The sequence below is a fragment of the Heterodontus francisci genome, chromosome 9 (genome assembly GCF_036365525.1).
Source record: "Heterodontus francisci isolate sHetFra1 chromosome 9, sHetFra1.hap1, whole genome shotgun sequence".
Classification (NCBI taxonomy): domain Eukaryota; kingdom Metazoa; phylum Chordata; class Chondrichthyes; order Heterodontiformes; family Heterodontidae; genus Heterodontus; species Heterodontus francisci.
This window is the reverse complement of record NC_090379.1, coordinates 21058247-21079859: the sequence shown is the minus strand read 5'-3', so window position 1 is coordinate 21079859 and position 21613 is coordinate 21058247. Positions and strand designations below refer to the sequence as shown.

Genomic DNA, 21613 nt, shown 5'->3' with positions numbered 1-21613 from the left:
TCATGCACATATAAATGATGCAAAAGCCACACCCAGCTCTCACTGCTTCCAAATTTCTGCGGCTATTCAGCTACACCAGGCACGTCACCCAAACCCATTGCAACACACTCACTGACATTCTTCCCAATTTCTTACATGACAAAGAGGCCCCAGGAGGGAGCCGGGGGGGCACCAGTACAGGCATGCATGCCTACATCAACTGAGCCCTCTGGAGGAGATTGTGCTCCGTAAAGGGGGCCCAGCTGTGACTGAGCCCATTAGAGTCATAGTTATACAGCACAGAAACAGGCCCATCGGCCCATCGGGTCTGTTCCAGCCATCAAGCACCAAACTATTCTAATCCCATTTTCCAGCACTTGGCCTGTAGCTTTGTATGCTATGGCATTTCAAGTGCTCATCTAAATACTTCTTAAATGTTGTGAGGATTCCTGCCTCTACCACCTCTTCAGGCAGTGCGTTCCAAATTCCAACCACCCTCTGAGTGAAAATTTTTTTCCTCCAATCCCCTCTAAATCTCCTGCCCCTTACCTTAAATCTATGTCCCCTGGTTATTGACACCTCCGCTAAGGGAAAAGGTTTCTTCGTATCTAATCTATCAATGCCCCTCATAATTTTGTATGCCTCAATCATATCTCCCCTCAGCCTTCTCTGCTCTAAGGAAAACAACCCTAGCCTTTTCAGTCTCTCTTCATAGCTGAAATGCTTCAGCCAGGCAACATCCTGGCTCCTCTGCACCCTCTCCAGTGCAATCACATCCTTCCTATAGTGTGGTGCCCAGAACTGTACACAGTACTCCAGCTGTGGCCTAACTAGCGTTTTGTACAGCTCTATCATAACCTCCCTGCTGTTATATTCTATGCCTCAGCTAATAAAGGCAAGTACACCATATACCTTCCTAACCACCTTATCTACCTGTGCTGCTGCCTTCAGTGATCTGTGGACATGTACACCAAGGTCCCTCTGACCCTTTGTACTTCCTAGTGTCCTACCATCCATTGTATATCCTCTTGCCTTGTTAGTCCTCCCAAAATGCATCACTTCACACTTCTCAGGATTAAATTCCATTTGCCACAGCTCAGCCCATCTTACCAGCCCATCTACGTCGTCGTGTAATCTAAGGATTTTCTCCTCACTGTTTACGGCACCACCAATTTTCATGTCATCTGCAAACATACTGATCATATGTCCTACATTCACGTCTAAATCATTAATGTACACTACAAACATCAAGGGTCCCAGCACCGATCCCTGCGGTACACCACTGGTCACAGGCTTCCACTCGCAAAAACAGCGCTCGACCATTATCCTCTGCCTCCTGCCACGAAGCCAATTTTGGATCCAATTTTCCAAATTGCCCTGGATCCCATAGGCTCTTACCTTCTTAACCAATCTCCTATGTGGCACCTTATCAAAAGCCTTACTGAAGTCCGTATAGACTACATCAACTGCTTTACCCTCATGTACACATCTCGTCACCGCCTCGAAAAATTCAATCAAGGTAGTTAGACACGATTTTCCCCTGACAAAGCCATGCTGACTATCCCTGATTAATTCCTGCCTCTTCAAGTGGAGATTAATCCTGTCCCTCAGAATTGTTTCCAATAGTTTCCCAACCACTGATGTTAGACTCACCAGCCTGTAATTACCTGGTTTATCCCTGATACCCTTCTTGAATAATGGTACCACATTCACTGTCCTCCAATCCTCTGGTACCTCTCCTGTGGCCAGAGAGGATTTGAAAATTTGTGTCAGAGCCCCTGCTATCTCTTCCCTTGCCTCACATAAGAGCCTGGGATACATCACATTTGGGCCTGGGGATTTATCCACTTTTAATCCCATTTCAATGCTAATATGTTCAAGTATATCACAATTCCCCTCCCTGATCTCTACACCTATATCGTCCTTCTCCATAGTGAACACAGATGAAAAGTAATCATTTAAAACCTCACCTATGTCCTCTGGCTCCACACACAGATTGCCACTTTGGTCCCTAATGGGCCCTACTCTTTCCCTGGTTATCCTCTTGCCCTTACTATACTTATAAAACACCTTAGGATTTTCCAATAACTTACCTGTCAGTGTTTTTTGATGTCCCCTCTTCCCTCTCCTAATTACTTTTTTAAGTACCCCCCCCCCACCACTACACTTTCCATACTCCTCCAGTGCCTCAGTGACATCACAGGAAAGCTGCAAGGTGATTGGTTGGTGTCACTGCTGTTAGGGAATAGCTCTAAATAGCTGGGTAAGTAACTAAGGTAAGAAAGGTCTACAGATTTTTTCAGATATAGTAGGTAGTGTTTTGTAGGGAGTTCTGTAGTAACAAGGACCAGGGAAGAAGGGTCCCAGAGTAACTGATATTATTTGATATTAAGATTTTCCAAAAGGTTAATTTAAAAGGTTAAATCATGGCAGGAGCGCTGAAAGACGTGGTGTCCTCCTCGTGCTCTATGTGGGAAGCCGGGAACAATTCCAGTGCCCGAGACCAGCATGTGTGCAGGAAGTGTCTCCAGCTGCAGCTCCTGGAAGCCCGGGTTTCGGAGCTGGAGCGGCAGCTGGGGACACTGTGGAGCATCCATGAGGCGGAGAGCATCGTGGATAGCATGTTTAGAGAGGTGGTCACACCGCAGGCTCAGACTCCACAGGCAGGAAGGGAATGGGTGACCACCAGGCATAGCAAGAGGACGAGGCAGGCAGTGCAGGAATCTCCTGTGGCTATTCCCCTGCAAAACAGATATACTGCTTTGGATACTGTTGGGGGGAATGGCCTCTCAGGGGAAAGCAGCAACAGCCCAATTCGTTGCACCACGGTTGGCTCCACTGCACAGGGGAGAAACATAGAAACGTAGAAAGTAGGAGCAGGAGTAGGCCATTCAGCCGTTTGAGCCTGCTCCGCCATTCATAATGATCATGGTTGATCATCCAACTCAGTAGCCTGTTCCAGCTTTCGCCCCATACCCTTTGATCCCTTTGGACCCAAGAGTTATATCGAACTCCTTTTTGAAAACATACAATGCTTTGGCCTCAACTGCTTTCTGTGGTAGCGAATTCCACAGGCTCACCACTCTTTAGGTAAAGAAATTTCTCCTCATCTCAGTCCTGAAAGGTTTACCCCGTATCCTTAGACTATGACCCCTGGTTCTGGACTCCCCCACCATCGGGAACATCCTCCCTGCATCTACCCTGTCAAGTCCTGTTAGAATTTTATAGGTTTCTATGAGATCCCCCCTCACTCTTCTGAACCCCAGCGAATATAATCCTAACTGACTCAATCTCTCCTCATACGTCAGTCCCGCCATCCCAGGAATCAGTCTGGTAAACCTTCGCTGCACTCCCTCTATAGCAAGAACATCCTTCCTCAGATAAGGAGACCAAAACTGCACACAATATTCCAGGTGTGGCCTCACCAAGGCCCTGTATAATTGCAGCAAGACATCCCTGCTTCTGTACTCAAATCCTCTCGCTATGAAGGCCAACATACCATTTGCCTTTTTTACCGCCTGTTGCACCTGCATGCTTACCTTCAGCGACTGGCGTATGAGAACACCCAGGTCTCGCTGCATGTTCCCCTCTCTCAGTTTATAGCCGTTCAGATAATAACCTGCCTTCCTGTTTTGCTACCAAAGTGGATAACCTCACATTTATCCACATTATACTGCACCTGCCATGCAATAGCCCACTCACTCAACTCGTCCAAATCACCTTGATGCCTCTCTGCATCCTCCTCACAACTCACCCTCCCACCCAGTTTTGTGTCATCTGCAAATTTGGGGATATTACATTTAGTTCCCTCATCTAAATCATTAATGTATATTATGAATAGCTGGGGTCCTAGCACTGATCCCTGCGTTACCCCAGTAGTCACTGCCTGCCCTTCAGAAACAGACCCAGCACAGTGGGGCAGTGGTTAGCACCGCAGCCTCATGGCTCCAGTGACCTGGGTTCAGTTCTGGGCACTGCCTGTGCGAAGTTGCAAGTTCTCCCTGTGACCGTGTGGGTTTCTACTGGGCGCTCTGGTTTCCTTCCACAGCCAAAGACTTGCAGGTTGATAGGTAAATTGGCCATTGTAAATTGCCCCTAGTGTAGGTAGGTGGTAGGAGAATGTGGGGATGTGGTAGGGAATATGGGATTAATGTAGGATTAATATAAATGGCTGGTTGTTGGTCAGCACAGACTCAGTGGGCTGAAGGACCTGTTTCAGTGCTGTATGACTCTATGACCCATTTATCCCTACTCTTTGTTTCCTGTCCGCCAGCCAATTTTATATCCATCGCAATACACTATCCCTAATCCCATGCACTTTAATTTTACATGTTAATCTCTTATGTGGGACTTTGTCAAAAGCCTTCTGGAAGTCCAAATAAACCACATCCACTGGCTCCCCCTCATCAACTCTACTAATTACATCCTTGACGAATTCTAGTAGATTTGTCAAGCATGATTTTCCTGTCGTAAATCCATGCTGACTCTGTCCGATTCCACCACTGTTCTCCGCTGTTTTCAACGCTCTGAATCTGCCATAAGCCACCTTTTTTGTCCTGATCCAATCCTCTATATCCCTTGACATCCAGGGTTCCCTGGACTTGTTGGTCCTACCCTTCACCTTATTGGGTACATGTTGGCTCTGAACTCACTATTTCCTCTTTGAATGACTCCCACTAGACTGATGTAGACTTTACTACAAATAGCTGCTCCCAGTCCATTTTAGCCAGATCCTGTTTTATCATATTAAATTGACCTTCCCCCAATTCAGTACCTTTATTTCTGGTCCATCTTTGTCCTTTTCCATAACTACCTTAAATCTTACAGAATAATGTTCACTATCCCCGAAATGCTCCCCCACTGACCACTTGTCCGGCTTCATTACCTCGGATTAGGTCCAGTATTGCCCCTTGCATCTGCCGTCACCAAGATTTCAGGCTGATATTATGTTTCTGCTTTATGGCCCTTCTCAGCCCAACCTCACCCCATCCTGCTATCTGACATAAAGTGCATGCTACAGATTGTGTGAACATGGATATCTTGCTTTCCTTCCCACTCCCTTTCTCTCACCTCAGCTGTCCCCTTCTGCATGTATGCTTTCATATATCCAAGAACGGCTGCCTGCCCCACCACTCCAGCCTCGTGAGAAAGGACAAGAGCTGCACCAAACTTCTGATGCAGAAGCACCGGCACTTGACCTGACACTCACAGCCACCAGCTCAGATAGAGGGTAGTGTAGAGTTGGGATCTATACTTGATGAGTCACTGGACACAAGTGGACTTGAAGTGATTTATGACTAACCCCTTATAGGGACTAAACCAAATCAGACGTACATCCCTGTGAATCTCCTTTAATTAAGTTCAAACCAGACAAATTCTTATAGACACTTATTTGAGTCCAAAGAATTGAACTAGCCTTCCCTCAAGTAAAGAAAACTAACAGAAAATATTACCATCGGATAGCCTATTTTTTAATAATTATAGCTAAGTCATAAATATCCCAGATATTATAAGGGTCTGGGAAATTCTCTTCAATAAATATCTCTCCACTTAAAGAGAGGGGGCTCTTGTAGTTGTATACAGAATAGTACATGAGATGATTTATTACATTTTATACATTTGTTAAAGAATTGAACTTTAAGTGGATAAGTATATCACAATATCAGATATTACTAAGAGATGTTACACATAAACTTATTTCTAAAATAGAATCCAAAAGTATTGTTACAGCAAAATATCCATCAAAATTTAAAGTAAACTTTTACCTTAAATTTCCCAAGTAAGCCATAGGTTGAGAAGCATTGATGAGGAACTCAATACTACTAGTTTTTTGCTTCAAAAACCCTCATGTTTATACCGTTTCTAAACTATCATCTGACCTTTTAGCATATAGGTGTTACTTTTCTGTGTGTGTTTTTCCTGCTTTTAAGATCCATATATGGTAATATCATTGGCTACCATTCCCACATAATGTTTTTGCTGGAATTCCCTTGCACTTGAAGTTGTGAGCATTTATCTGGTCAAAATGTTTATAATTGGGTTTACTTGATATCTGTTCCTGTAATTACTATTCCATTTTATTATTTTATGATCTATCATTGTATTTTATGGTCCCTTGAATCCTTCTTTTGAGTCAATCTGTCTACTTTTTACCAACATTATCAACTAATTAAGTTTATAACTACCTCTTACTGATGTCACACAGGATGTTTCAATGTGTGTTTATCCTCCAATACCCTGGCAACAGAAACGCTGAAATGATTTCCCAACTTAAAAGGTGTTTCTGGTTCACATTCTATTGTAACAGGGATGTTGAAAGACTTTGACATTTTTAACTCTATCTTCTTAAAGGGGAATTTCAGTGAGTCTTGAAAACTGACCATTTATTCAATCTTTAATTCTAAAAGGTATAATATATTAACTCTATCTAAATTCTACCTAATTAAGCGTATTATACCAATGTTTCATCACAGGCTGAAACCAGGCCGGGGGGAAAGGACAGTTTGTGTGCCAGCTCACTGAAGGGCAAGATCGCAGATGAATTTTGCTGCAGGGGACACAGATGAGAGCTTCAATGGGGGTGACATAGAGTTGGAAGTCCTGTCAGGGAAAAGTCTCCTTCAGTAATGAGAGCAACAGTTGCAGTCCCTCCTGGCATGCATAATGATTTGGTAATGGAGCACAGGCAGCAGAAAGGGGAAGCTGCATGCAGAGAGAGGAAGAGGAGAATAAGGTGGAATGGAGGGGGTATCCTGGATCCAGGATGGGAGGATGGTACTAAAACTGATAATTTCACTAATTCTATCTTCAACCTATGCCACCCCCACCCTTATCCAAAATAAAGTGATAATCTGCCTCTTCACCAAGACTCACGTCATGCCACAAGTCACTACTTTTCTCCCTACGATTGCATTTTTTAAATATTTGGAACCCTGAAGGACCTTTGTCCCACATCCCAAAAAAAAAAGGAGGTATGTCTGTTGAACCCCTGGCCAAGGGTGACACAATGCTATGCACTGGAAAGCACAGTTGGCACCACAGAAAAGTAATGAACTTGGACTTGTACTATACTTTCACAACTTCAGGACGGCCCAAAGAGTTTTACAGAAAATGAAGTATGTTTTGACGAGTAGTCACTCAGCAGCCAATTTGCATACAGCAAAGTTCCACAACCACCAATTATATAAAGATTTTTTTAAGTGATGGTTCAGGGATATATATGGCCCATTAGGGAGAACACCCCTGTTATTTGAAATTATGGTAGGACACTAGGAAGTACAGAAGGTCAGAGGGACCTTGGTGTACTTGTCCATAGATCACTGAAGGCAGAAGCACAGGTAGATAAGGTGGTTAGGAAGGCATATGGGATACTTGCCTTTATTAGCCGTGGCATAGAATATAAGAGCAGGGAGGTTATGATGGAGCTGTATAAAATGCTAGTTAGGCCACAGCTGGAGTACTGTATACAGTTCTGGGCACCACACTATAGAAAGGATGTGATTGCACTGGAGAGGGTGAAGAGGAGATTCACCAGGATGTTGCCTGGGCTGGAGCGTTTCAGCTATGAAGAGAGACTGAAAAGGCTAGGGTTGTTTTCCTTCGAGCAAAGAAGGCTGAGGGGGGACATGATTGAGGTATACAAAATTATGAGGGGCATTGATAGATTAGATAGAAAGAAACTTTTTCCCTTAGCGGAGTTGTCAATAACCAGGGGACATAGATTTAAGGTAAGGGGCAGGAGGCTTAGAGGGAATTTGAGGAAAAATAATTTCACCCAGATGGTGGTTGGAATCTGGAACGCACTGCCAGAGGTGGTAGAGGCAGGAACCATCACAGCATTTAAGAAATATTTAGATGAGCACTTGAAACACCATAGCATACAAGGCTACAGGCCAAGTGCTGGAAAATGGGATTAGAATAGTTTGGTGCTTGATGACTGGCACAGACCTGATGGGCCGAAGGGCCTGTTTCTGTGCTGCATGACTCTATGACTCCATCCCATTGCTCTGGACCAGCTGCCAGCGGCTGTACACTGATGCATGCACAGATACTGGCGCATTGGCAGGCCTGCAATACAGCGTCCTTTCACTGTCATGGAATATGGAGGAGTCTGGCTCCAACATGGCACATGGCATCGCACAGAGCTTGCACCCCGTTCTTTCCAGTGTGGCTGTGGTGTCAGTCTCATGATGGCACTTGCAGACCCAGCCATGATGCAGCATCTGGTGGCCAATGTCTCACCTTCCATTGCAGCACAGGCAGAAACCAGCCAACTTCTCAGTGCTGTAGCTCAGACTAAGGTTATGTGATCCAAGCTTGGTGCCATGAAGGCTCAGATACCAGTGCTCAAAGGGGCAAACAGACTCTCACAGAAGTGCAACAATCTGTCCTCCAGCAGATTACTGGGATTGCTGAGGTGCCACCCTGAAGGAATGCCAGTGGCTCTGTGGTGCATGACCCTGCTGTTCTCTCTCAGGATGGCAGCATTCATGCACCCACTACTATACCTACACCCGTGCCCTTGCTGTTACCTTTCTAGCCAGCCAGCTCAAACTGTTGATGTTCATGCCAAGATGGTGCAGTCCAAAGGCACAGAGCTGCTCAAGATCCTTCTGCAAGGCCATTTACAGTCTCCCACAATGAAACTCAGCAACCTTCCATCGGCCATGCTGCAGTCACGAGGGTAACACTGTGTAGGAGCGCTAGGACAGGCAAAGACACCCATAAGACAGGCACGAAGGGATTTTTTTTTTATTCATTCAAGGGATGCCATCATCACTGGCAAGCCCGGAATTTATTGCCCATCCCTGATTGCCCTTGAAAAGTTGGTGGTGGGCCATCTTCTTGAACTTCAGCTCAGAGTTGATGAACTGGAGTCTGAGCTTTGGACATTGTGATGCATCAGAGAGGGAGACACTTTGTTCCAGGAGGCAGTCACACCCCTCAGGCTATGTACTTTTGATTTGGTCCGTGATCAGGGTCAGGAGGTTATGATTGCGAGTGAGGACCTAGAAGGTAGCAATGGAGGAGCCTCAGCCCCTGAAATTGTCCAACAGGTTCCAGGTTCTTGCAGCTTGTGTGGACGAAAGCAGGGATTGTAGAGAAGATGAGCAAACTAACCACAGCACCTTGGTGCAGGGGGCCATTCAAGTGGGGGGAGTTAAAAGGAATATAGTTATAGTAGGGGACAGTGTAGTTAGGGGGATAGAAACTATTCTCTGCAACCAAGCGCATGAATCCCAAAGGCTGCATTCCCTGCTTGGTGCCATGGTTAAGGACATCTCCTCAGGGCTGGAGAGGAACTTGGAGTGAGAAAGGAAGGATCCAGTTGTCGTGGTACACATGGGTACTAGCAACATAGTTAGGACTAAGAAAGAGTTTCTGCTGAGGGAGTATGAGCAGTTAGGGGCTAAATTAAAAAGCAGAACCACAAAGTTAATAATTTGTGCATTACTACCTGAAACACAAGCAAATTAGCATAGGGTAAATAAAACCAGAGAGATGAATATATGGCTCAAAGATTGGTGTGGGAGAAGTGGGTTTCAATTCATGGGGCACTGGCACCAGCACTGGGGAAAAAGGGAGCTATACCATGGGAAGGTCTTCGCCAGGACCACCCTGGGACCAGTATCCTGGTGAGTCATTTAACTAGGGCTGTAGGGAGGGCTTTAAATGAAGTAGTGGGGGCGGGGGGTGGGGTGGTGGGGTGGAGGGTACATGCGAGGGGAGATTTGGAAAGTTAATGAGAAAGGACAAGGTAATAGTGCAGGGCAACGATATGGGTAATGGTAACCAGAGTATGACAGGAAGGGACAAAGCTTACAAACATAAGTGTGCACCAGCAAATATGGTCAGAGTAGGGAAAAATGGCTTTAAACTAACAGGGGCAAGGAGGGTTTGGGTGAAGGGAGATTTAGAAATCCAAAGATAAAAGCTGAGGCAGTAGAAAAGTATATTGATGTAGATAAAGACAAGATGAGAGGGACAGAGTTAAACAGTAATAGTGCATCAGAGAAGAAGGTCCATGCAGGGAATAGTAGTAAAAAAAATGAAGTTACTTCATCTGAATGTGTGGAGCAACCACAATAAAATAGATGAACTATTGGCACAAATAGAGATAAATGGTTTAGATCTAATTGCCATTTCATAGATATGGTTACAAGGTTTAGTTTAGTTTAGAGATACAGCACTGAAACAGGCCCTTCGGCCCACCGAGTCTGTGCCGACCATCAACCACTCATTTATACTAATCCTACACTAATATTCCTACCACATCCCCACCTGTCCCTATATTTCCCTACCACCTACCTATACTAGGGGCAATTGCTAATGGCCAATTTATCTATCAACCTGCAAGTCTTTGGCATGTGGGAGGAAACCGGAGCACCCGGAGGAAACCCACACAGACACAGGGAGAACTTGCAAACTCCACGCAGGCAGTACCCAGAATTGAACCCAGGTCGCTGGAGCTGTGAGATGCGGTGCTAGCCACTGTGCCGCCCTGTGACCAAGGTTGGGAAATAAATATTCCAGGGTGCACAATATTTTGAAAAGGCAGGCAGAATGGAAAATGAGGAGGGGTAGCCCTGATAATAAAGGATGCCATAAGGATATTAATGAGAAAATTAGGAAGTAAAATCAGTATGGATGGAGATTAGGAATAGCAAAGGTCAGAAAACGCTGATGGGAGTAGTTTATAGGCCCTCACACAGTAGTTATACTATTGGACAGAGCATTAAACAAGAAATTATTGGTGCTTGTAAAAAAGGTAATGTAATAATTGTGGGGAACTTTAATCTTCATATAGACTGGACCAATCAAATTGGTAAAGGTGGTCTGGAAGATAAGCCCGTAGAATGCTTTTGTGACACTTTCCTGGAGCATATGTTGTGGAACCAACTAGGGATAAAGCTGTTTTAGATCTAGTATTGTGCAATGAGGCAGGGTTAATTACTAATGTCATAGTAAAAGATCCACTGACAGACAGTGATCATAATACAATTGAATTCTGCATTAAGTTTGAAAACGACATACTCTAATCACAAACAAAAATCTTAAACTTAAATAATGCCAATTACGCAGGTATGAGGGGCAGCTGGCTGAAGTTGACTCGGTAAGTAGACTAAAAGGTATGGCAGTAAATAAACAGTGGGAAACATTTAAAGAAACAATTCAAAATGTTCAACAAAAATACATTTTGTTGAAAAACAAAAACTCAGCGAGAAGGATCCATACGTGACATAGTAGCAGGTTAAGGATAGTGTTAGAATTGAAGAGAGACTTATAATGTTACAAAGAATAGAAGTAAGTCTGAGGATTGGGATTGTTTTAGAAACCAGCAAAGGGCCACCAAAAAGTTGATAAATAGGGAAAAAATAGAATATTAAACTGGTCAGGAGTATAAAAACAGATGGTAAGAGCTTTTACAAGTATATAAAGAAGAATAGCTAGAATAAATGTTGGTTCTTGAGAAGCAGAGACAGGAGAAATTATCATGGGGATTGCTGAAATGTCAGAGACATTGAACAAATATTTTGTGTCAGTCTTCACAGTAGAAGACACAAGTTACATCCCAGAAATAGAGAGTAACCTCAGGGCTAATAAGAGTGAGGAAATTAAGGTAATTAATATCAGCAGAGAAAAGGTACTGGAGAAGCTTGTTTTTTTATTCATTCATGGGATGTGGGTGTCGCTGGCTAGGCCAGCATTTATTGCCCATCTGTCATTGCCCTTGAGAAGGTGGTGGTGAGCTGCCGTCTTGACCCACTGTAGTCATTGGGGTGTAGATATACCAACAGTGCTGTTAGGAGGAGGAACACAAAATGTTATGTTGCAGGTACAGTAAGCAATTAGGAAAGAAAATGTCATGTTGGCCTTTATTGCAATGGGATTGGAGTACAGCAATAAAGAAGTCTTGCTACAATTGTACGGGGCTTTGGTGAGGCCACATCTGGAATACTGTGTGCAATTGATCTCCATATTTAAGGAAGGATATACTTGTACTGGAGGCAGTACAGCGAAGTTTCACTAGATTGATCCCTGGGATGAGAGGGTTGTCCTATGATGAGAGGCTTAGTAAATTGTGTCTATATTCTCTGGCATTTAGAAGAATGAAAGATGGTCTCATCGAAACATTCAAGATTATGAAGGGACTTGACAGGGTAGATACTGAGAAATTGTTTCCCCTGGCTGGGGAATCTAGGCCACAGTTTCAGTATGACAGGCCAATCATTGAGGACTGAGATGAGGAGAAATTTCTTCACTCAAAAGGTTGTGAATCTTTGGAATTCTCTACTCCAGAATGCCATCATTGAATATATTTAAGGCTGAGATAGTTAGATTTTTGGTCTCTCAGGGAATTGAGGGATATAGGGAATGGCTGGGAAAGTGGAATTGAAGCATGATCTTATTGAATGATGGAGCAGGCTCGACAGCCATATGGTATACTCCTGCTCCTATTTCTTATGTTCTCATGCTGCAGTCCATGTGGTGTAGGTACACCCACAGTGTTGTTAGGCAGGAAGTTCCAGGATTTTGACCCTGCAGCAGCAATATATTTCCAAGTCCAGATGATGTGTGACTTGGAGGGGAACTTGCAGGTGGTGGTGTTCCCATGCATTTGCTGCCCTTGCCCTTCTAGTTGGTAGAAGTCGCGGGTTTGGAAGGTGCTGTCTAAGGAGCCTTGGTGCGTTGCTGCGGTGCATCTTGTAGATGGTACACATTGCTGCTACTGTGCGTCGGTGGTAGAGGGATTGAATGTTTGTAGATGGGGTGCCAATCAAGCGGGCTGCTTTGTCCTGGATGGTAACTGTAACAATGGCCCTCATTACTGAAGGAGACCTTTCCCTGACAGACTTTCCAGTTCTCTTAGTGGATACTGCATTTGGTGAAGATGACCACCAGAGAAAGGTGTCAGATTGCAAAAGGATCAAGATGAGCGACAATGGTGGATGGCTGGATGAAGATGTGAGGAAGTGCATAGAAAGATAACAATGGTTGCACTTGCAAGATAAGTAAGTGTGAGCAATTACACCTATCCTGACCTAGTTAAGTCATTAAAGTATGTCTTACCCTGAATCCATGAGCATGGCGCAATGCTCCCGCTGTTGACTTCCTTGGCTAACTCCAGCCACGCCTTCTTATTTGCCACTGGAGGTTTCTTCCATTGCTGGAGAATCTATCTCTGACTCCTCACTACACCAGTGCAGCAAGGGATCTGTTATTAAATCTTGGTGTAACTGTGACTGCCCTGAATCCATTACACCACTTTCCCTCACTTGTTGCAATTCCTAAGTCCTACAGATGTTATCCTTGAATTGATCATTTTAAGTGCTTCGGTTAAGATTGCATCATATGGGTCTGCACTATTCCTGCTGTTGCGCATTCAACACCAAACCCAGAAGTAATATTCTAATGAGGTGGTTCCATTGAAATACCAAAAACCAACATGCTGAAACTTATTCAGGGTTTTGCACCCAATATCATAGCACCAACCACATCACCGCCCCCACTTCCCCCCAACCCCCGCCCCTTCTCCAAATGCGCCTCAGAGTTATTAATGGGGCCTTTAACTCTGTTCAATCAGCTAAAATGGGAAGTAGTGGAGTTAAGGTCAAGGTGATCAACTTACCACCTGATTCCCACTCTGTCACCATTTTTCCCAGGGCCTCCTGCTAGATGGCCCAAATCAGGCAGGAGTCTCATTAATTAAATACGTGAATACAAAGTGCATCGGATCCTGATGCAATTGTAATAACATTAAATTATTTTTGTGGAACTGGGAGGAGTATGGATTATCTACAAGAATAATGTCATTCTGGCCTTCCTCCTTCACGAATGCTCCCTAGCCTACCTTTCTACCCACCAACGTGGAGCCCTCTCGGGGCATGCAACTCACTGACAGCATATTAATGAGCTTAGCCAGCAAAATGAACTGGGTTTCCTGCCTGAGAGATCCGACAGCCAGCCTTGTCCGCTCTGCTGCCAGTCACTTAATAATCAAAATCTACCCACTGTTGTTAGCTGTATCTAGCAAGCCTGAAGGACCACTGCCTGCCACTTGAAAACGTGTTCATTTAGCTGGAAAGCAAATTTTCTACTGCTTATATCTGCTGACAGTCACCACTTTTTCAACTGTCAATTAACAATGATAACACTGTTGATTTATTTCTCATTTCATGCATCTGTACTCTAACTGAATATGGTAATTTTATCTCTAAATTGGAAATGCTGAAATAATAAGCAAAATCCTATAAGCTCCCCTTAGGCAGTAATGGTTAATGTCATTCAACAGTGCAACTTTTAAATGCCATTATTATCCTGTTGTTTTCCTAACATCAAAATGATCTGAAATTCAATCTGAGATTAATGTTTGGAATGGTCTAACACAGCCCCAAATTCCATTTATGTAATAGTGTGTTGTGACCCTTGTCCATATAAATTACTGGCTGGTACATACTGGTATTGTGGTAAATCTTTTTAAGTCCCCAGTAAGAAACAAGGTGTGTTAAACATTCAACTTCTTACAGTTTTTTGACTGTTGAACAGGAGGAATTGGAATTGCTCTACGAAGCAAGTGAGATCCAACACAAATCTTGAGCTGGGTGATTGGGAGTGTGGCTATTTTCTTAAGTTACTGTTTAAACAATCATACCATCTTTCCCTTCACAAAAGCACATTTTTAAGAAAGGCATTTATAACCTTAAGGAAATTTAATATACTTTCTGGAACTGCAGACAGGTATTTCACTACATTAATTGCACTTTTTAAAAAAGTCAATTTGGTAGCAGTACACGTTTGTTACCAAGCACAGACTTTATACATGTCAAGATAAATTGAGAGATTTAGCAAAGTGGCATTTTAGACATTGTTGAAAAGGGGATTTACTGAATACAAGGCAGTAATCCAATTGTGACGTTCAGAGGATATCATCAGCAGTTTGCTTACAATTATATGACTATCGTCTAAAACCAGAAATTAGATTTCAAGAAAAGAAACACTGAGCCATGTCCACACATATCCAGAAATGTTTGCTTTCCAATGGAGCAACTGGATCTAAATCAGGATTCCCAGATTATTTTTCATTCTCCCCAAATCAGGAATAATAAAGTTAATTTTAGTGTGTGGATTTGTGAAAGGGAAATCATGTTTGACAAACCTGTTGGAGTTTTTTGAGGATGTTACTTGTAGCATAGATAAAGGAGAACCAATAGATATGGTGTATATGGATTTTCAAAAGGCTTTTGATAAGGTCCCACATAGGAGATCAGTAAACAAAATAAGAGCACATGGGATTGGGGGTAATATACTGCTATAGATTGAGAATTGGTTAACAAACAAGGAAAGATTGCAGAAACTGGGCCTGGGCCTGAGTTTTGAAGAACAGAGGTGATCTCATTGAAACTTACAAAATTCTTACAGGGGCATGACAGCGTAGATGTGGATAGGAATGTTCCTCTGGCTGATGAGTTTAGAAAAGAGATAGGCACTGAAATGTTCCACCTCGGACATTTGACAAAACTATTGACTCAGCCACGGACATTGGGGCAATTAAGGACTATATAAAGTGTATAGCCAAAATAATGCCATAAAAACACAGTCTGATTTAAAACACATTTCTCCCTATAATTAAAGTAGCTGAGCATACATCAGTGGAGAGCAATACAAATGTATTGGCTAGCTAGCAAGCAATGCCAATGAGAATTACTTTTGTTGACAGAGTAGAGCTAGCTACATCATGTCAGGGGTTGTAGATGGATCTTATCAGATGACCTCTGTAGATTCACACTGTGTTAGTAGTGCAAATTCATCCAATAAACTATGAAACTCAAGGAGAGAGTTGTTATTGTGGTCATTGAGGTGAGGCAGTAGAAAAATCAGCAATAGGACGATGGACCATTCCTCACACTGCTGTTGTCACAAGACAATTTAACTCATGGTTGGCTCTGTTTGTGCAACTTCTCCACCTGATTGTAATATGTATTTGAAGACAGGGCAGCCAACAAAAGGGCAGTCATCTCGAAATCAGGAGACTTACATAGTGTGAAGCAGATAGTACTTCAGAAGAGTCATGAAAAACTGAAAAGCAGAGTGGGGCAGGAAGGGACAGAGAGATTAATAGTAGGTAGCCAGGACTAGATTATTCTTCTTGACAGTCTGTGAAACCAGGTCCTGGATTCTAAAATACACAAACAACAGCATCTCTCATGGACAAAATGTCATTTTCTCACCAAAGCTAGTGACAACAATTAGATAAACACAATTACAAATAAAGAGTACCCTTCAGTTCTTCCAATAAAATGTTTCTCTTAAATTCACCTATGTCTATATCTCAGTCTATCACTGTCGATTCTGATTCAGCTCTGACAAGATAATTACTAACAAAAAGTTGTTCTGCAAAACAGTTGATCGGTTGTTACAAAAGGTTTAATCACTATCTGTAAGATTGTATTCCAGACTAACCAATTTATGTCCAAGCCAAATCTATTACCTGTTAGCAAAGGTTCACTTTTAATGTAATGTAATTGTATGATACGAACAACTTTCAAATGACATTGGCCACTCCAGTTATCTGTCCTCAAGATGGATAGTAAATGATGCACATTGCAGTTACTGGTCTTTGACATACTTGTAAAATTTGTCCTTTAATCCAATTCGCAGCAAAGTAAAACAGTTACTGACTGTTTCTAAAATGGTCATTGAGACATAATTTTTTACTATGTCTTCCCTGACAGTTTTTAAAACTGCAAATGCAGCATATATTTTGTTAAGAAATCACAGACACTTCTTCAGAGATTAAGGTTTTTAAAACAATCCATTACATTGTATTTACTAACTGTTGTATATGGGCCAGCAACATCCTGTTTTTTACCAATATCACTCAATCCTATTACACCATACTGTTCTATTCTTGAGGAACTTACAGTGCTGACTTCTGGAGATTCCTTGCATTTTCTTGCCTGTTTTCCCCTCAATACAAGTTCATGAAAGCAGTGGAATTGCGACACTTATATAGAAGTAAAGGTTCAGCAACTTTCAACATGTCACTGAGCTTGTGTCCCAGGTGAATGTAATGCATGCCAGAGCATAGAAACCAAGACATTCCCTAAGTGACTTTTGCCATTTTGAAATGATTTTACAGAACACAAGCCTTTAAACTTGTGTTTTAAAATAACCAAGCTTAAAGGTTAAAGACTTGAAGCAGGGGTGTCCAACCTTCTCGCGTGGGGGCTATATTACAATTTTAATCTTACATAGGGAGCTGGTGAGACAATTTCGGAAAGATAAAGGCATTAAAATGTATCTTACTATTAATCAAGGCAACAACAAATGTGCATTTTTATCAATAAGCTTTAAATGTGAAGACTAATTTATTAACTTATTTTCTCTTCACTATGTTGGACACTGATTTGGTGAGATATTTGGCATTTTTTTGTTTGCACAAGTAGTCAATGTTTGCCTGCCCACTTGTAGTGATGTGAAGTATGTCCATCTGTCAGGAGTGATCTTGATCACTCTCTCCCTCATCTCTCTCTCCATGTCTGATTCTTTCTCCAGCTCCTCTCTCTCGCTCTCTCTCCCTCCTCTCTGTGTTCCCCCTATCTGTGTCATCTCCCCCGTCTTTGTAGTCGCTCCCCTCTCCCTGCCCACTCTCCCTCTCTGCCCACCTCTCTCTCTGCCCCCTCTCTCTCTCTGCCTCCAGCCCCTCTCTCTCTCTCCCCTGAAACCCCTTTCTCTCTCCCTGTACCCCCCTTGTTCTCTCCCTGTACTTCCCCTCTCTCACTCTGTCTCTCCCCCCTGAGCTCCTCTCCTTGTCTCCCCCACTCTCCCTGTCACCCCCTCTCTCCCTACCCCCTCTCTCTCTGTCCTTCCTCTCTTCCCCTCTCTCTCTTTCTCTGTGCTCTCTCTCTCCCTGTGCGCATCTCTCTTTCTCCCTGTCCCCCTCTCTCTTTCTCCCTGTCCCCCTCTCTCTTTCTGCTCTCTCCCCCCATCCCCTCTCTCTGCCCTCTTTCTCTCCCTGTCACCCTCTCTCTTTCTACCCCTCTCTCTCTGCCCCCTCCCTCCCTCTCTCTCTCTCCCTCCCTTTCTCTCTCTTCCTGTCCCCATCTCTCTTTCTGTCCCCCCCCCCCCTCTTTTTCTCACTCCCTCTCTCTCTCTCTCTCTGACAATTGCAGAAAGCGGGAACTCTCAAGAGAGCAATTTCATGGTTGGTCCGTTTTGAAAAAAAATCACAGCTGTCAGTTTCACAGCTGACAACTGCTTAGAGCAGAGACAGCACCTCTGAACCTTGGACAAGTTCAGAGTTTTCCGGCATTTATTAAAAAGTCAGAAGCCTGAAAGTTGCCAGTCCTGCCATCCCAGGAACAATTCTGGTGAACCTTCGTTGCACTCCCTCTATGGCAATAACATCCTTTCTAAGGTAAGGGACCAAAACTGCACACAGTACTCCAAGTGCAGTCTAACCAAGGTTCTATACAATTGAAACAAGACTTCACTACTCCTGTACTCAAATCCTCTTGCAATAAAGGCTAACATACCATTACCCTTCCTAATTGCTTGCTGCACCTGCATGATAGCTTTCAATTACTTATTGACAAGAACACCCAGGTCCCTTTGTACATTTACACTTTCTAATCTCTTACCATTTAAGAAATGCTCTGCACATCTATTCCTCCTACCAAAGTAGATATACTCACATTTTTTCACATTATATGCCATCTACCATGTTCTTGCCCACTCACTATGTCTGTCCAAATTCCCTTGAACCACTTTGCATCTTCCTCACAACACACATTCCCACCTAGTTTTGTGTCATCCGTGAACTTGGAAATACTACATTTGGTCCCCACATCCAAATCATTGATATATATTGTGAACAGCTGGGACCCAAGCACTGATCCCTGCAGTACCCCACTAGTCACAGCCTGCCATTGTGAGAACAAAGTGACTCCTGACAAACGCAGCGGCCCACCGACGTCATCAGAATGCTCCAAGCTGTGCACATGTGCAAACGGTCGCCTGCGCTCAGTGAGATGCTACGCACGTGCAGCCTATGTCTTGCCAGAACTAATTGGTGCATGCGCGGGAAGACATCATCAGCTACTCGCTCCCCTCGCCCTCTTCCTCCCACTCAGCTACTCTCTCTCGCCCCACTGGCCACTCTCCCCACTCAGCCAGTCGCTCCAGGCCGCAACGCTTTCTCCCCCTCCTCCCAACCAGCCGCTTCCCCCCGCTCTCTGGCCGCTCGCTCCCCACTCCTTGCTCTCCCCCACCCCCACAGCTGCTCTCCAGCCACTTGCTCCCCGCTCCCCCCCTCCTCCAGCTGCTAGCACTCGGCCGTGTCACTTTTCCTCCTCTCGGCCACTTGCTCCTAGGTCGCTCCATCACCCCTTGTGGCCCGCCTTGCTTCTTCGGGCGGCGCAATGGGGAACGATTGAATGTGGGAGCGAGTGGCTGAGAGCAGGGAAGTGGCGCAGCCTGGAGCTAAAGTCTGTGGGGGTGGTGGGGTGGGGGAAGCGGCAAGCGAGGTGGAGGAAGCGGCAAGCAAGCGGCCGGAGTGCAGGGTGGCGCGGGCGGGGTGTGGGGTGTTGGGCGTTGGTGGTTTGGGAAGCGAAGAGCGGGGAACAGTCGGCCAAGGGAAGGGGAAGTGGGGGAACAGTGGCAAGGTCTGGAGCAAGCGGCTGTGGGGGTGGGGGGGGTGGTGTGAAACGGCGAGACTGTAGCGAGTGTGAATGTGTGGTTTGGGAGAATGGGAGATTGCGCAATTAAGAGTTATTTCCTCCATAAACTTCACAGTGTAAATGTTAACTTTACCGACTATAGAAAGTTGCTTTACGTTCCCAATTTCAATGGCAGTATCATACCAGATTTCTGTCTTGTTTTTCTGTGCTAAATTCTAAATTGAGCAGCGCCATCTTTAATCCTGGCAGCTGCCTGAACGTCGCAGACAGTTTCAGTGGACGAGGCTAGTACTGTGGCACCTAGTGGTTGCGGTGTCCGCAAATGCAGCCATGTGAGAATGAACCGTTTATTCCTGCTCTCTGCTTTCTGCCTGTTAACCAGTCCTTAATCCATCCCTGTATATTACCTCCTATCCCATTAGCTTTAATGTGCTAAAACCATTTATCAAAGCCTGCTAAATTACTGTTTAAGTTAAGTAGCTTCCGTGCACTGTTGCACTGAAGACCAGCTTTAGACTAGTTTAGTTTGTTATTGCCGGCGTAATAGATAACAAGGGAAAATCTCACCATTAAGGGGAAATAGAATAGAGTTGTTCAAAATTATAGGGGGTTTTGATAGAGCAGTTAGGGAGAAGCTGTTTCCACAAGCAAGAGGGTCAGTTTAGGAGGGCATAGAGGACACAAATTGCAGATAATAGGTGATAAATCCAGGGGGAAACTTTTTACACAGCGAATTATTATAATCTGGAATGCGCTGCCTGAAAGGGGGGTGGAAGCAGATTGAGTAGTAACTTTCAAAAGGGAATTTGATATATACTTGAAAAAGATAATTTTTTAGGGCTATGGGGAAAGAGCAGGGGTCTGAGACTAATTGGATTTCTCTGTCAAAGAGCCAGTATGACATGATAGGTACAATGGTCTCCTTCTGTGCTGTATGATTCTGTATTTACAGGATTATACATGATACACTCCTACTGCCCACGGTAATTGAGCATTATAGCAAAGGAAGTATGCTACTTTTCATTCACGATACTGAATTCTCACTACAGTCGCATACAATTGCTGCACAAGCATTGCACTTGATTGCAAAGATCCAGCAAGAGCAGGAAAGTGATTAAGCAACAAATTAGTGGTGCGCATGCAACCCTATGAAAATCTTATTTTATCGATTGTTCAAAAGAATATTTGTTTCATATCTCAATATTCATTGCTAGAGATCAACCAGCACACATTACTTTAAAGGATTGTAATATTTCCCAGCTTGTTTTTATTTTGCTATTCTAAAGCAGATGACTAATACTAAAGAGATATTTTTAATCAAAAATTCATTGTCTTCTCATTCTTAGACATTAATGAATGCGAGATGATGAATGGAGTTTGTGGAACAGCTCTCTGTGAAAATGTTGAAGGTTCCTTCTTCTGTGTGTGCATGGATGAGAATGAAGACTTTGATCCAGCAAGAGGCCAGTGTCACCCTCGTGTAACGATTGGTAAGTTCAACTGGAATGTGTGGAAACAACAGTCAATTTAGCAGTTTGCAGCTTGGAAACCAGAGATTGCATCATGGATTTAAAAAATTCCTGTCTGGTACTTAATCCATATTTCTTACATACACTCTTCTACTTGGTTTGCTGTATTTATGCTGGCCTAGTAAAATTAAATGTATAACATTAAATGTATGAACATTTGTACAGTAGGGTAAATTCATCCAGCCCTTGCTACTAGAGGTGCTTGAAGGAATCACAGATCAGAAAACAATACTACAGTGTTCCCAGGGATCTGTACTGAGGCCTCAGCTTTTCACCGTACGTACTGATGACTTGGATGAAGAAGTAGAGTTGTACATCCAAGTCTGCAGCTGACACTAAGTTAACAGGAACAGTAAGTTGTGTGGACAGGAGCAGGAAGTTACATTGTCATTGTTTCATTAACTCAATGTGCGAAAATGTGAGGTC

At 43.7% G+C, this 21613-nt stretch overlaps 1 protein-coding gene across 4 annotated transcripts in view; it reads left to right on the top strand.

The window, feature by feature from the left end:
* Nucleotides 1–21613, top strand: part of LOC137373618 (latent-transforming growth factor beta-binding protein 2-like) — a 773188-nt gene that overhangs the window by 690527 nt on the left and 61048 nt on the right. For 3 of the 4 annotated variants that reach the window (XM_068038661.1, XM_068038660.1, XM_068038664.1), the window contains exon 28: nt 21005–21148. The exons of the other annotated variant lie outside the window; for it this stretch is intronic. In XM_068038661.1, the coding sequence (XP_067894762.1) occupies nt 21005–21148 (144 nt within the window). The remainder of the gene's footprint in view (nt 1–21004; nt 21149–21613) is intronic. 4 annotated transcript variants of the gene reach the window in all.